A 14,446-nucleotide genomic window follows, 5' to 3' on the forward strand; every position below is an offset into this window, starting at 1 on the left:
TTTAGTTAAATATGCACAATTTTATTTATTGAAGAGATTAGGACAAAAACATTAAACCAAATACATGACAAAGCACCAGAGGCAGTAAAACCCCACCATGCACATCACCAATCTTTCCTCCTATAAGGTACTTATAAAATAAAAAAAAAAAAGTCCTTCTTGACACAGCACCATCTTCAGAGTGTAAAAACATTACTCCTTTATATTCTTAGTTACCAAAATAGAACCAAGGCAGGTCAGCTGCAGCTAGCTTTGTCTCTTGATAAAGAACTGTGAAACATCCTCTTGAGAGTGGGACCATAACTTTCCTGCAAGGCAGGCAAATAGCATCCATACGTCAAATGCCAAGTAGCTGTACGCACATGCCACATACTATAATTAAGCACAAATTCAAGTAACATTTACATACTACAGAGTCCACATGTACCTACCCAAAAAACATGACCACTTCACAAAACGTATACAGGCAGTAATATCAGAACAACTGAGGTACTGGAAACACAAATATTTATGCCAAGAGATTTCAATATCATACAGCAATATAAAAGCAGTAATAAAAACATTTGCCAGTCTAAATCAAATAAAGCTATCTAGAAAAAAAAAAAAGCTAAATAAAAAGTTATTTAGGGACAGAAATACCTGAACAGAAAAGAAGTGTGTTAACTACAGCATGTAACATGTCATCCCAAGTCAACCCGTAATTGAAGTACTGGCTTAATACATCACTACTGTGACATTTTCTTCAATAAATAGAATAAGTCTTGACAATACAAAAGGTGCATATTACTGTGTATGTTTCAAGAGGAATATCTGTAATATAAATGTTCAGCTTATTAATACCCTCTTATTTCTTATTCTGGACATAAACAAAAATCAAACCCAAACAATTCTTTTCCCAAGTTGAGAGGAATTCAAAGAAAAAAAAAAAACTCACAATACTCTTCTTCAATAATAAAGAGCCCTCTATTTACACGTGGGCCAGTCAGGTAAAGAAGAGATCGGTTCTCAGATAAAGACATGATTAAGGGCCTTCTGCCCTCTCTAGTCATATACGTGCAGCATGGCAGATATGGAAGCCAGTATCTCATATCTTTAAAAAAAAAAAAAAAGAAAGTTACATAGTTTTCTTCTTTTTTTTTTTTTCCCTCTCCTATTATAGCAGTAATGCATCTGGAAGTTTGAGTTATAATAGCTTCCTGCAACAAACCATTTGACACAAAACAGAACAGCTTGTTAAATGACAGTTACTTCCCCTTAAGGGAACAAAGCATTAAAATGTCATTTCCTGACAAGAATATTAAGTAGTTTATTTAGAAGAAATGAGTTGAAAATAGCTATCAAGAGACATGAACTGAAATTTTGTTTGTTTTTAGCACCCACTTTTCATGTCCGTCTTTGTGCACCTAATTTTTTTCTTAAATTAATCCCATTAATTATTAGACATCCGATTAAAAAAAAGTTAGCCAATTGTACTTTCCCTGAATAATGGCTGAAGTTAAATATCTAACAGTGCGATGCCAAGATGTGAGCTGAGGCAAAAAGTTTTTATTTGTTGTGAGTTACCACTATTTTTTAATGGAACAGAAACAGGAGTGATACAGCTGCACCAGAATTGGCATGTGCAGTCTCCTTGGCTCCAAAAAGGTGAGAAGCTACAATTGCTCCATGCTGCCTTTTCTCCTCCAAATCAATCTAACCTGATAGCAAGCTCCCCCCCACCCCCCCAATCTGTCCCCATGCTACATTTGTTATATTAGCTCCTTGTGGAGGTTCCTTCTCAATCCGAGGACCTCCAAGTGTCTTTTGCTACCAAGCTAGGCTGATGCAGGATGTGATTTAACACCGTCAGGAAGGGCTCCTTCATGTGTCCATCTCCAGGTTGTGTACCTTCTGAACACCAGTCTTTGTGCTCAATTAAAGAATGGGTCCAAATCTTCTTCCATGTTGACATCAGGCACCAGCTGATCTGATACTTCCTTAGCACCATATCCTGAATTCGATACATTAAAATCTGTAGAAAACCATGGATGGTCCAGAATTTCCTGTGAAGTCAGCCTTTCTGATGGCTCCCGACGCAGTATGCTACGTATGAGGCATTTTGCCTTGGGGGATAGAGTTTCTGGAATGTTAAATTGCCCACGCCGGATCTTGCTGAAGAGGGAACTAGGCTCAATGTCATGGAAAGGATAGCGTCCAACTAGCATGGTGTAAAGCATGACACCTAGACTCCATACGTCCGCTGCTTTGCCAGAGTAGCTGCCATTTGTGTTCAAGATCTCTGGACTCACATATGCCGGGCATCCATGCTTATCAGAAAGAGAGTCATCATTTCCTCTTAAAATATAAGCATCTTCTAGGCTTTCCAATTTCACTCTAGTCCTGCAGGCAAAAAAAAAAAAAGGCAAAGAAAAAAACACACAAGGTAAGTAAACATCAAAACACACATATTTCAGGCTGTTACAATTACACAATTGCAATTGTAATAAAAGTATTCTACAAAATTCAACAACCGCAGAACTGCAACAGTTTAGATTTCCACTCACAGTACTTATTATTACAGGTAATTGATATTGTCTCTTCTATACCAGTTAAAAAGACATATAGGGAATATTGCCATACATGCAGCTACAAGATTTCAATTACACCTGTCCAGTAAATAAACTGGTAAGGTCTTATAAAATGGTAAAAGTAACTGCTGTATTCATGTGTTTAGTAATGTTTCTGTAAACATGACTTCCAAAAGGAGACACAAGCCTCAAGATTATTTGTTATCTGCACTCCAATCATATGATGTAGGACTCATGTTCAAATCCACGTCTAGCCCTAACTAGACAATGTTATTTTGACACTTTCACACTGGTGAACAGTTACTCGCACCTGTATTTCAACAAAGTTCGACGTGAATAAAAATTGTCACTCTGACCCTAAATCATCCTCTGACCAACCAACATTTTTCTTTATTCCAGTATTCAAGAGCAAGTTTGACAGATTTCAGTCTCCCTAAAGAGATCTTTGGGTAAGGGAGATCAGGTGAGCTGAATGCAGAGATGAGCTAATCTACCCAGCCAAACCAGAAGAGCTTCTCACATTGAAATTAATGGAGAGGATAGCAAAGGGCTTGCAGGGGGATGACATGGATGCTTTATCTAGATTGCACACTCCTTTTGCTTGCAAAGTGTTGTGAACTTGTCATTGTGCTGAAGTAATTATCTCTGCAAAAGGATTTTCTTTCATTATAGTATCACACAGGAGCAGAAAAAAACACCAAAGTTGCTTGTCATAGCACGAGTTTTACATAACCTTTCTTTCCTCTTAATTTGGACTGCAAGCGTCTATAACTATATTTTAAAATCTGTCCCTTTTAAAGGCATCCAAAAGGATTACCAATTATCCTTTAGACAATATGCCAGCAATAGCTGGCTCTAAGAGCAGAATGGGTACAACACAATAGGATTCGTCCAGTGCATCTGGATAGAAGCTCAACTGAGGGCATTTCTGTCCTCTTTCCTCAACCTCATGGGTCTGTATGATCACTCCCAGCCCTGTGTCGTGGCCATACTCCCATACCACAGACATTCACAGGCAATGCCTGAACTTCATCCCAGAAAGCAGAACTCGCATCTCTTGACTAAAGCACATCGTTTAATAGGCATTAAAACAGACAAGGAGAGCCCTGTTTCTTAAATGTTTACTGAAGACAACATTGCTCAGGCTTAAGTTGCAAAAGACAGCTGGGCCAGCTTTGGCTGAGACTTGGTTCCAGGGCAGCTCAGTGCTATCTTCTTTGAACCAACAGAAGAGCATTTTACTCCATGGAGTACTCCAGAGGCAACTGTGCCATAAACTCTCATAATGACACTTGGACCTTTTCAACAGCTAGAGACGTTTACTAGCAGAGGTGAAAGCCCCTTTGGCAACATGCCTTGAATCAGGAAGTCATAAATACAGAATGCAGGATACCTGGCTCCCAAGCACAGTGTGTCCAGGCAGCTCCTTCTCACATTAAACAGGCCAGTGTTTTCTCCTCCAGTGCGGATGCTGATGGGGTTTGCGCAACACACCTGCTTCCCGATTAATTACCCATTGCCAGCCTAACAGCAATTCTGGGGATGGACAACTGCTCGTCAGCACTCAAACAATACCCTATAGCAGCAATACCTCACACAGGAAGCTGGCTGTAAGGAGAAACTAACTGCAATTATCAAGACCACAGCAATTTCCCTCTGTGCACAGCTCAGAGGCTCCAAAATGAGAAAGTACTGAGGAGAAGGGTCCTTCCATCATGCTCAGCCCTATCATGTTCCCACACCTGCCCAGCATAGGAAGAACAGCAAGGAGAAATGGGTAGAGTGAAAAAACACCTCTAGGAGGACAGGGAACAGAGAGGAGGAAATGGAAGGCAGAGGCTTGTGGTTCCATCTGCACTGCCCACCTCAGTTTTTCCATAGAAAAGCATGTGTGGCAATAAAGCAGGGAGGCCAGTTACTCAAACGTGCATTAAGTCACTGAACTGCCAGCCAGGAAAGCATCGACTCACTCCTGCTACCAGCAGCAGATCGCGCACAGGGAACAGGGCAGGGTATGCTATTTATAAATAACTTGCAGGAGGGAATTCACCCACACACACACTCTCTTGCTATCCAAGTGTCAACAGTGCAGGGAAATGCTCCTTACTCTCCTATCCTGTTTTACGTTTCCAATCATTGCCAAAAAAACTTAAAGAAACAGTTCATTCAGCAGCTTGTGTATTAAAGAAAATTATTTTGTTTCCCAAATCTCAAATTTTCTGTAATGGATGCAACACAAAAGTAGAAGGAGTGGATTGCAATGTGTGTTTAAAAAAAAAAAAAAGCTTGGAAGTAATTTTCTTCAAGAGGAGAAATCATTTCTTGCTAGTAAACCAGACACAGAACACAAAAGGCCATATCCCTGCCTTAATTTTCATGCAAGGTGCTGCATTCTGCAGCCAGCAGCCCTCCGCGCATGCTACGTCGGGTTTTGTTTAAGCAAGCAAATGGAACAACAGCTGGCCCTTATCTGCCTGCTCCTCCATAATCTGCAGCCAAATGAAGCAAACACTCAACCAGGTTTTTCATCCTGCTGAGTTGACAGGCTTTGAGGAAACAAAAGGTCCCAAATCAAACAAAAAAACAACCTTCATCTCTCCTCCTCCCTTCTTGCCAGCCCCCAAACCTTCAGCTAGTACAACACCCTTGTGTTTGAGGTAAAAAGCTGGGAATCAGCTCCTTCACCAGGCTGTGCTCCAGCAGGGGTATGAGCACTGGAGACCCACTCAAGTGCCCATGGCCTTCCTCACAAACCATAGTCCTGTATCTCCTGAGCTCCTACCTGCCATGTAACACAGCCCCAGCAAGACTCTTCACACCACCCCCTTCCCAATTACCACCAAAAGCAACTGGGATGTTCTCATTTTTTTGGAGAGTTGGGTTGCTCCACAGAAGGTGACCACGCAGGCCTCCTGTGAGCAGAGCAAGGACACCAGGGGAGCACATCACAGCCCTGTGCACAGAAGCACTCATGAGCTTTTGCTGCTGAAGGCCCTGGCTGAGCTCTCCTGGGCTCCTTACCATGTCCCTGAGCCAGGGGAGACCCAACCCAGCCTCTCTTCCTAAGAGACAGGTGACTGCACACACCTCGGCAGTGCATACAGCACACAGTCTGCAATCACAGAGCAATTGAGCAGCATGCCATTTTGAACTCTAAGTGTCACTCCCCTTTTTTACAGTCATTTCATGGTTTTTTAGGCAATTGAGAAGGAAGGAGCAGCCTGGCTTAGGAGTTGCTATTTCCCAGTGCACAGCATCTCTGCAAGACACAGGTATCCCTGGATTCCAGTTCTGGTTGGCTTCCCATTTCTCCATATTTCAAGCATTGCCTAAGAGAGCTGGGTTTTCTGCAAGTCTGAGACCTTTCCTGTTGTTCTGAAAAGAAAGAAAGGATCTAAATACAGAGAAATAAATGCACAGACACCCTGGATGAGAAGCAATCTTCCTTTCTACCTCCTCTCTCAGAGGAAGCACTGAAATAAAATACCAGGAAAAAGAATAAAAGCCAACAACAACAAACAGACAATCAAAACTGCAAGTAGTTTCTGAGAACACAGAACCTCTGCAGCAGAGGCTGGAAAGTGCATCCAACTGCAGCGCAAACAGACAACCCTGAATTCTGCACTTGGCAGGCAGGGGACAGACTCAAAACCAAATGCTGAAATGTGAAATCAGTCGGCTTTGAAGCACTTCCCATCACGGAGCAAAGAAAGCACAAAAAAAAAATCAGTCTCCTTCTTAAGAGTCACATTTCTAAAAAAAAAACTCTCATTCTCTACATAATTAACTCGCATCAGTCAGCTAAAGGACCCCCACAAGAGAAAAAAGTTTTCCAAAAGCATCAGCATTTGAGGTCGACCATTCAAATGGTTGCAACAAAATTAATCCCTGAAGTTGAAATGTAAGCTACTGCCAAAGCCGGATGAGAATCACTTTGTACACATACTGTAGGGCAACAAAGACTTTTGTCAAGGCTTACGTAATTACAGTACATAATTTCAAGTTTTAATGCAGACCCTGAATAAGCACTTGGAAAAAGAGCATTATGCATCTATCAGATCATTGATAAAACACTGCATTAGTCTAATGCATTAAAAAAAAAATACAACCCTGAATCATGGCTATTTAAAAAGGGGAAGCTATTCTGCCTATGAATGCTTTCCCATTACTGGTGAATGAAACCACAGAAGTGCAATCAGAGGGCAGCAGCAGCACTCAGACGGGAAATGCGTCTTTGTCCCCATAGAAACCGTCAGGGAAACCCATGAAAAACAATACCACTCTGAATTTCTTATCAATATGCCATTCATTACTTGACTACATTCAGACTTTGCTCTTCAGTAATGTAACAAAACCTAATCAATTAAACGTCTTCCAGAAGATTCTTCAATGCAGCCTCCTGAGTTAGCACCCGTTTCTGGCGGACGGCTTTGTTGCACATCCTACACTTTTTTTTTTTTTCCAGGGTGATTCACATTATTTCTCCCTGCACAGCTCAGGGGTTACTGGCAAATTACTCTCCTGCCTTTTGACACTGAAGCCAGGACTGTAAGAACCCGGCATTCACGCTTGCTCCACTCTTATTCTCCAAAAGCAAACACAATTTCCATACCAGAATCAGTGGAATTATTCAGAAGCCTCTAAGCTCATGAGGCAGAGGGGAAAATATATATAAAAAGATGGAACATTTAAAGCAGAAATGCTGACTGAAAGTCTGAGTGTTTCAGAGGAAAATATCTCCACTGCACTGAATAAACAGTAGTAAAGGAGCCCATGCCTGAATCAATGAAAGCAGTTGCTTCTAGTTTGTCCTCAAAGCCATTTGATGGAAAATAGCACCTGAACCACAGCTAAGCCACTGTTACCATTTTGGGAACAAAAACTGCAGACCGAACCCACAGTATTAGTCCAGCAGCATCCCTGAGACGACGGCCAGATCAGCTGCTTTGGAAGGAGGCATCCTGCTTCAGAGCCTTCAGGCACGCCACCCACTTGCTATTCAAGTTGGGTCAAAATGAGATGATCCAGATTTACAGATTCTATACAGCAGCCACGTGCCTCCAGAGATCAGAAAACAACTGTCATCCGAATTGGAATTGCCATCCAGATTGCCATTTTACTGATACAGCTGCGGGCAAATATATAATGGCAACTTCTGAACAGGAGAGGTGCCTCACAGCAATCCCCCCTAAATTAGCCTACCCATAAAATACAAAGGCACCTATGCCACGCTCTCATATTTCAACATTGCCCTGACTGAGGCCAGAAAAGCCTTTCCCTGGGTGGAAGCACTCAAGCCATCAGCAGGAACTCGTTACTGCCCAAGAGATCAGGGATTGCTCCTGTGTGGCCAATAATTTACAGGTCATTTAATCAAGGTCAGTTGCTAGCACCCCATCACAAAGACAAGATGAGCATGAATGCAATTATGCCATCAGGCAGGAAAAAAAAAAGGGGGGGAAGCTCGACGCTGGAAACAGTTCTCTTTTGCTAATTGATTATTTTAACTAAGGGAATCTCTCCTAAATAATGCAGAAGCATGCTGCCTTCATGCAGCCGGTGAGATGGGGAAGGCAGCTAATGAAATCCCATGCGGATGATTTGTAGCTTGGTAGAAAGACTTGTCCTGAACTCAGAACTACCCGATCTTCTCCCGGGGCAGCGAGGCATGCAGGATCAGAGGGGAAATGTTATGCCATCAATTCAAATCCTGCTCCTTTCACTGTTAAGATCCCTTCCAGCGCGTAACGGCACGCAGCCTGGGAGTTCACCACACAGCATCCTACGCAGCTCCAGTGAAAAAACCTGCACGGAGGCTGTCAGACAAACCGTCTCTTGCATGATGAAACAGGCTCAAGGATATGTTTCAAAAGGCAACTGGGACGCGCAGGCAGTCAAGGTTTTACAGGATGAACCTGGTTCCTAAGGGAAGATTCCCTCACTGGTACTTCCGCAGAATGAGGAAGCCTCTGAAAATTACATATCCCCACCCACCCTTCCTCCGACGAGATCCTATCCTGCCCCACATCCCCTTGCTGACATGCAGGATCCAGCAACTTAGGGCTTGTAACTCATTTTTGGCTGGTTTACACTAAAAAAAAAAAAAAAAAGCAGACCACCTGCTCACACCCCTCCAGGTAGGGCTGGGGCTCCCCGAGACCTCTGCCCTACAGCACTCGGACAGGATTGCTGGGAACAGCCTGTCCTGCATGCCATGCACTTAGCTCCTTCCACACCCTTATTGCCTAGAGTGACAACACACTCCCAAAAAAGCAGGCAAGAAGGGAGCAATGTGTGTGTGCGTATGATGGGGTGAGGGCTCTGAAGTCCAATGCAGACCCTTTCATAGAAGGGCTCAGTTACAACCCTTCAAGGAGGCCATTATATGATAAGCATCTGGCTCACGGCAGCTACTTCACCTCGCTTTTATCTTTTTAGATCACATGAAAGGTCAGTTTTAAAAGGCTCTGCTGTCAGCTCTATGCCACGTTCACCATCTTTTTTAGGTCTGTTCACATGATAAAGCTCCACAGGGAAAGGAGACAAAAAATATTTTGTGAATGGAACTGCATGTTGCCAGAAAAGTCCTAGATTTTCTAAGCCTGCAGTGGGTGCCCAGCACCTCTATGACACAGCAGATCCATTATTTTACAAGATGACTTGCAAACCACCGCTGAGATGTCTGTAGCCTGTCTCCAAGCCGTATACGTTACTAAAAAGCAGGTGCTTAAGACTAAGCATGCCCCAGGTTGGCTCCTGTTTATGGTCTCCTCCTTTCCTCTGTCTCCCTAGCCCGAAGTAATTTCACGGTGTGATAATAAGGACAATTAAAAAGAAAATGCAGGAGAATTTCACCGTGGCAGTCCATGGCAGCTGCCCCTAGCCAGCTCACTGCCAGCTCAGATGCCTGCAAACTTCCTCAGCCTTAGCTCAAAAATGGACATGGAGTATCCTGCACTGAGTCTCTGGATGGAGGTTTTTAAGTCTTCAAAACAGCAAGCTGGTGAACTCTCGGTGCAAAATGTCTCAAGAGACATCTGTTTCCAAGGACTGCAGAGTGCCTGCCCTCAGAGAGAGCAATCCTGTGACAGGTGTCTCATGATGGGCACCCAACCATGCCAACTGCATCTGGAGACACAGCCAACGTGTAATGCAGCACTCATCCAGAGGTGCCTTTTGGAAAGATGCAAAGGAGTCCAGAAAGCCAGTGTGCAGTCCAGTGATGGGGAGAAACGTGACAACCCCTGCAAAGAGCCTGCCAGAAAGCTGGTGACCAGAATGCAACGGGTCCAAATCCAAACAAAATGCTGAGCTGTCGTAAGAAGTGATTCGGGAGTTTGCTAACACAAACCAGCTACGGACATAGCGAGGAAGGCTAGCCAGCGATTGTGACAGGGGAGGCTGAGCATCACATGAAGGCAACCTGCAGCCCAGGGTAAAGGCAAACCCCCAAGCAGTGCTTCTCTCCAACTCCATGCCCACTGCATGACTGCATCCCCACACCACCCTTCACAGAAGGAAGAAAAAAAGTTAGGTATTCAGCTACAAGTCAAATACCAAAAAAATAGTGCAGTCAGAGGGTAAAACCTGCTGCAAACTCTAGAGATGCTACCCCAAACACTCTCACCACTCGTGGTCGCACCGAAGGACCTCGAAGAGACTTGGTTCCAAGATCCACTTGGAGCTCAGTCCTTACCCCAGAACCAGCCAGCATCCAACTATTCCCTGGCTTTTGCTTTCATTTATGACCTTGTGCACAGTACTTAACCTCTATGACTCCGCATGCCCTCAGGAGGAGATTTACGCACTTCAGAGGGCTGGCGTGATGATCAACATCTACAGATGGCCTCCTGCACCCCACCAGGAAGGGGGACACAAATGCAACAAAACCCACAGCGTGCTGATCCCCAGACTGCCAGAAATCAGGAGATTTGCAAGCAAACCCCTTGAAGGCAACAAGGAGCACAAACCTTTCTGTAGGGGACAATTGTCTAACTGCTCCATCCTCTATCTGAAGTCTGACAGCAGAGATTTTCTGCCTGTAATGGAATTTGCTTTCCTTACCATATTCTAGTAAGAGGCAAAATAATAGTAATTTTTAGTTTGAAATTTGACCTATAATTTTCCACTGAAGCAATGCTTATTTGGTCCTGTGGCACCTTTCCTCTCCTTTCAGGGTAAGGTAAAGTACTTAAATAACAAAACAGATGAAGACTGACTTTATTTATAATTCTTTTGGTATTCGAAGACCAGGACCAGGACATTAACTTACCTGTTCTCTACCGAATTGTAAGTAAAACAACTAGTTCTAACACCAGGGGAAAAATGAGCTGACTGCATTACAATTTGACAACTGAAGGGGAAGAAATTTACTGCTAACTATAAGAAAATGAAATGCCTACTTGGACAATGGTGAGCACATGTATTCTGTGTTTCTTTGTGGGATCAGGTTTGTATCACTAGGATTGCAAACAACATAACTAGGTCACCTTAAAGCACCATCCAAAGCTGAGAAGTTCTAGAAGGGAAAAAAGGATAAAACAATTCTAAGAGCACCAAATAAATATGTTATGTCTGTGTCAACAAGCTTTCTAAGTTGGTGGATTGTACTGGCTGCATTCCCCTGGTGCACAGCAGAAGGTGTCAAATGATATTTACTTTTATTGAATCCCACCTGCCTACCATTTCTCATATTTACTCAAGGAATACAGGGAAATTATGATATCTAAATACCAAAATTATTTTAATTTTCCCCTCAACAACTATGATGAATGTACAAGGTCTTTAAGCTTCAAATATTATGACAGCTAATATTTTAATATAATTAAAGGCTTAAAAACACACTACAGAAATTAATAATTCCCTGACAGCAGAAATGTTCATGTATTAAGAAAGCCATTGGAACAACCACCACAGAAATGCTTGATTTAATTCTGAGATCTTTGAGGTGGCTCTCTCTCAAAGCATCTGCTATATATCACACTGATGAATTGCTTTATTAGCTATGCTGTGGATTGTGCTATTTTTAGCACAACCAAAAAAAAGTCCTGCCCATTCTGCAACATCATTATGGGACACCAGAAGGGCAGAGTTGCTTTGCCCAAAGGCCTACTATGAAGGCAGGCTGTAAAAAAGGAAAAAAAAATAAATAGAGTAACAGGAACAGAACAAAAATAATCAAAAGGAAGAGTACCACAAAGATCAGCAGCAACGCTGACCTTAATATCCAGGATGAGAAAAAGTGACCACCATGCATGGAAATAGAAAATGTACAAAAGCATGTTTTATCTTAGCTCATCTCCAATATCTTGGATTCAAATTTTATTTAGAAGTTTTTAAATAGTCCGATTTTTAAATAGTCAAGAATCCTGTAAGCAATTTAAAAAGTCTGGTGAGATTCAGCATGGCAAATAAGCGTTTTCCATGTGTTCAGTAATCTGAAAGTCACTGCCCTCATTTAATGGATGTGCTGCTGCTTGCTAACCCAGTCTTACAAAACATTTCCAGCCATGCGGTAATGTCTTAGAAGTTCTGCTTCATCAAGATCAGTTGCAGGTTTAAGCTTAACTATGAAATTTCAATACTCTGCCTATTTCACATATAGTTTACAAATAAAAACAAAAAAAAACAAAAACACAAACACAATCCCTCTTCTTCCACCCCACCAAAACAACACCCCCCAATCTTCCTTTATATGAAACAAACAAAAATAAAACATAAAAGACCTAAGGTGCTTGCCAACAGTACACATCATTCTCATGGAATGCAATCTTCAAAATTTCTGCAGTTCAGGATTAAAGGAAGCTATAAGATAAAGCACCCTGAAACACAGATTAATTGTTCTGTTTCCATACTATGGAATTTTTCATTTCAAGTGCCGATGTATTTACATACACGCAATAGCAAGATGTAACACACCATCACAGTCTAGCTTTGATTTAGCACATCAAGAAAACACTGCTAGTAAGATTGGGACCCCTATAAAATGCTCAGCACCAGCAGCCTCCAACATTTTTTTTTCTACCTCCTTGCTTCCTGGTTCATTACCGATATCGCAAGGGCACTGCAATTTGCAACATTCAAATAACATGCATTCTTCGCAGTGACATCAGCAGGAGCAAAGAGCACTCCTGACACTAGATCAAGATCTTGAATCTTTGCAAATTCCATCTGTAGTTTAGATAAAAAGAACAAGGTGGGAAGAGTTCTCACGCCGTATGTACTTGTCTGCAAAACTACACGAGCTCTGACTTCATATTCAACTACCAGGGTAGCATTAGGATCAGTGGAAGGAATATGTGCTAAGAAATGCTTTGATTGATTTTCTTTTTTAGACAAATGGAACTGCCTCCACGTATCCTTCATATTCTCTCTGGCTCTTGCAGTCAGTCTGGCAGTCCATAGCTAAGGGCAGACAAATCTTACTTAAAAAAAAAAAGTTTCCATTCACATGTTGCCTGCATGCTGGATTTCCTATCTATTTTCCTAAAATAAAAGTTGTGAGTGTTTAATAAGAGAAAGTTTCAAATCAGTAGGTACTAAAGGCTTGAAGAAATAGGAAAAGAACTACTGAAAAAGGCCTCCTCTGAGGAACAGGTGTAGAGTTCACAGACATTTCTTAAAACATCATTTTCACCTTTTTTCTTCCTCCCTGTATCACTGCAGGTATCAAGCATCAGCGGATTTTGAAGCACCCATACCACAGGCACTCCCACAGGCGGCAGTTTCTGAATACAAGGCTGCTCAGTGTGCGGGCATTGCCGGCAGGCTCACCGAAACACCAGTTCAGATGGGTGTGAGCAAAGCACAAAAACCTCCATGAACCCGGAAGGACCGGGAAGATTTTTCAGCCTAAATATAGCAGCAGACTGAAAGTGATGACTGATTACAGTCTGATGATCAGAGCATGTGAAAAAGCCAGTCGCTGTTTGGTTCTATTTCCATCTCCTGCTATTTAATCTCACTGCATCTCCGTTTATTTAGTGGAGAAAGCATTGCAATACCTCTATATTTACAAGTCAACAACACATCCAGAAGAAAACCACATTACAGTTATCTTAAAAATAACCAGCAAGTCGTATTTGATCTTTAAAATTAATTAGTGGATAATTAGAAGAGACTGTTCAAAAGTGAGTAACTGTGATTTTGTAGACCAGTTATGTTAAAAACATTCATGAACGCAAACACTGCTGTTATAGTACGCACCACTCTTCTTGGGTGGCTGCAGGATTTGGCCTCGTGCCGTGTGTTGCATTTAGTTCCTAGTAAGCAGCAGGGTAGGAGTTCAAAAGTATTCGGCACGGCCTGCGTCCGCTCCCACTACATTGCTCTGAGCTCATTTTGCTCAGAGTAGAAAGGTAATTCCAGCCCTGTCCTTCATACAAAACCACACAAGTTTATGTAAAAGGCCAGGAAAAATTCACTTTAATGTTAGGACATGATCAGCTATAACACAAAACAACCCCACCTACTTGACACAGGTTTCCTTGTTATCTACATCAAAGATGTCATAACGATGTTTAATTATTAAACTCAGGATAAAAGTTGTGAATGTTTAGTTTACATATATCTGCTTTGAATTTCTCTCTTAATGGACATTAAATTTGTTTCATTTTAGACTTTCTTATTAGAAGAGGAGGAAACCGTAATCATTTATATTGGGGCTACAGTAGAAAAACAGGGAATAGCTGTGAATTGCCTGAACTGAATTGAGAAGTGAAGAGATGCCTTTTACTTTACTGCCTGTAAAAAGATTAAAAGAAGTTCATTTTGGAAAATTTGGCTTTTATTAGGTTAAATAAAGAATATTTAAATAGGATAGATGTTGCCATTTTTATTTTAAGGTTAGGAACCTCTCTTTAATGACTGAAGTGTCTATT

General features: G+C 41.9%; 1 protein-coding gene across 2 annotated transcripts in view; it reads right to left on the reverse strand.

Moving 5' to 3' along the window:
* The window catches only part of TRIB2 (tribbles pseudokinase 2), a 22,000-nt gene continuing 7,554 nt past the window's right edge, over positions 1-14,446 (reverse strand). For both annotated transcript variants that reach the window (XM_083829536.1, XM_083829535.1), the window contains exon 4: positions 1-2,379. In XM_083829536.1, coding sequence (XP_083685662.1) covers positions 1,911-2,379 — 469 coding nt within the window. In that variant the 3' untranslated portion in view covers positions 1-1,910. The remainder of the gene's footprint in view (positions 2,380-14,446) is intronic.

Source organism: Anser anser (assembly GCF_964211835.1).
Source record: "Anser anser genome assembly, chromosome: 3".
Taxonomy (NCBI): domain Eukaryota; kingdom Metazoa; phylum Chordata; class Aves; order Anseriformes; family Anatidae; genus Anser; species Anser anser.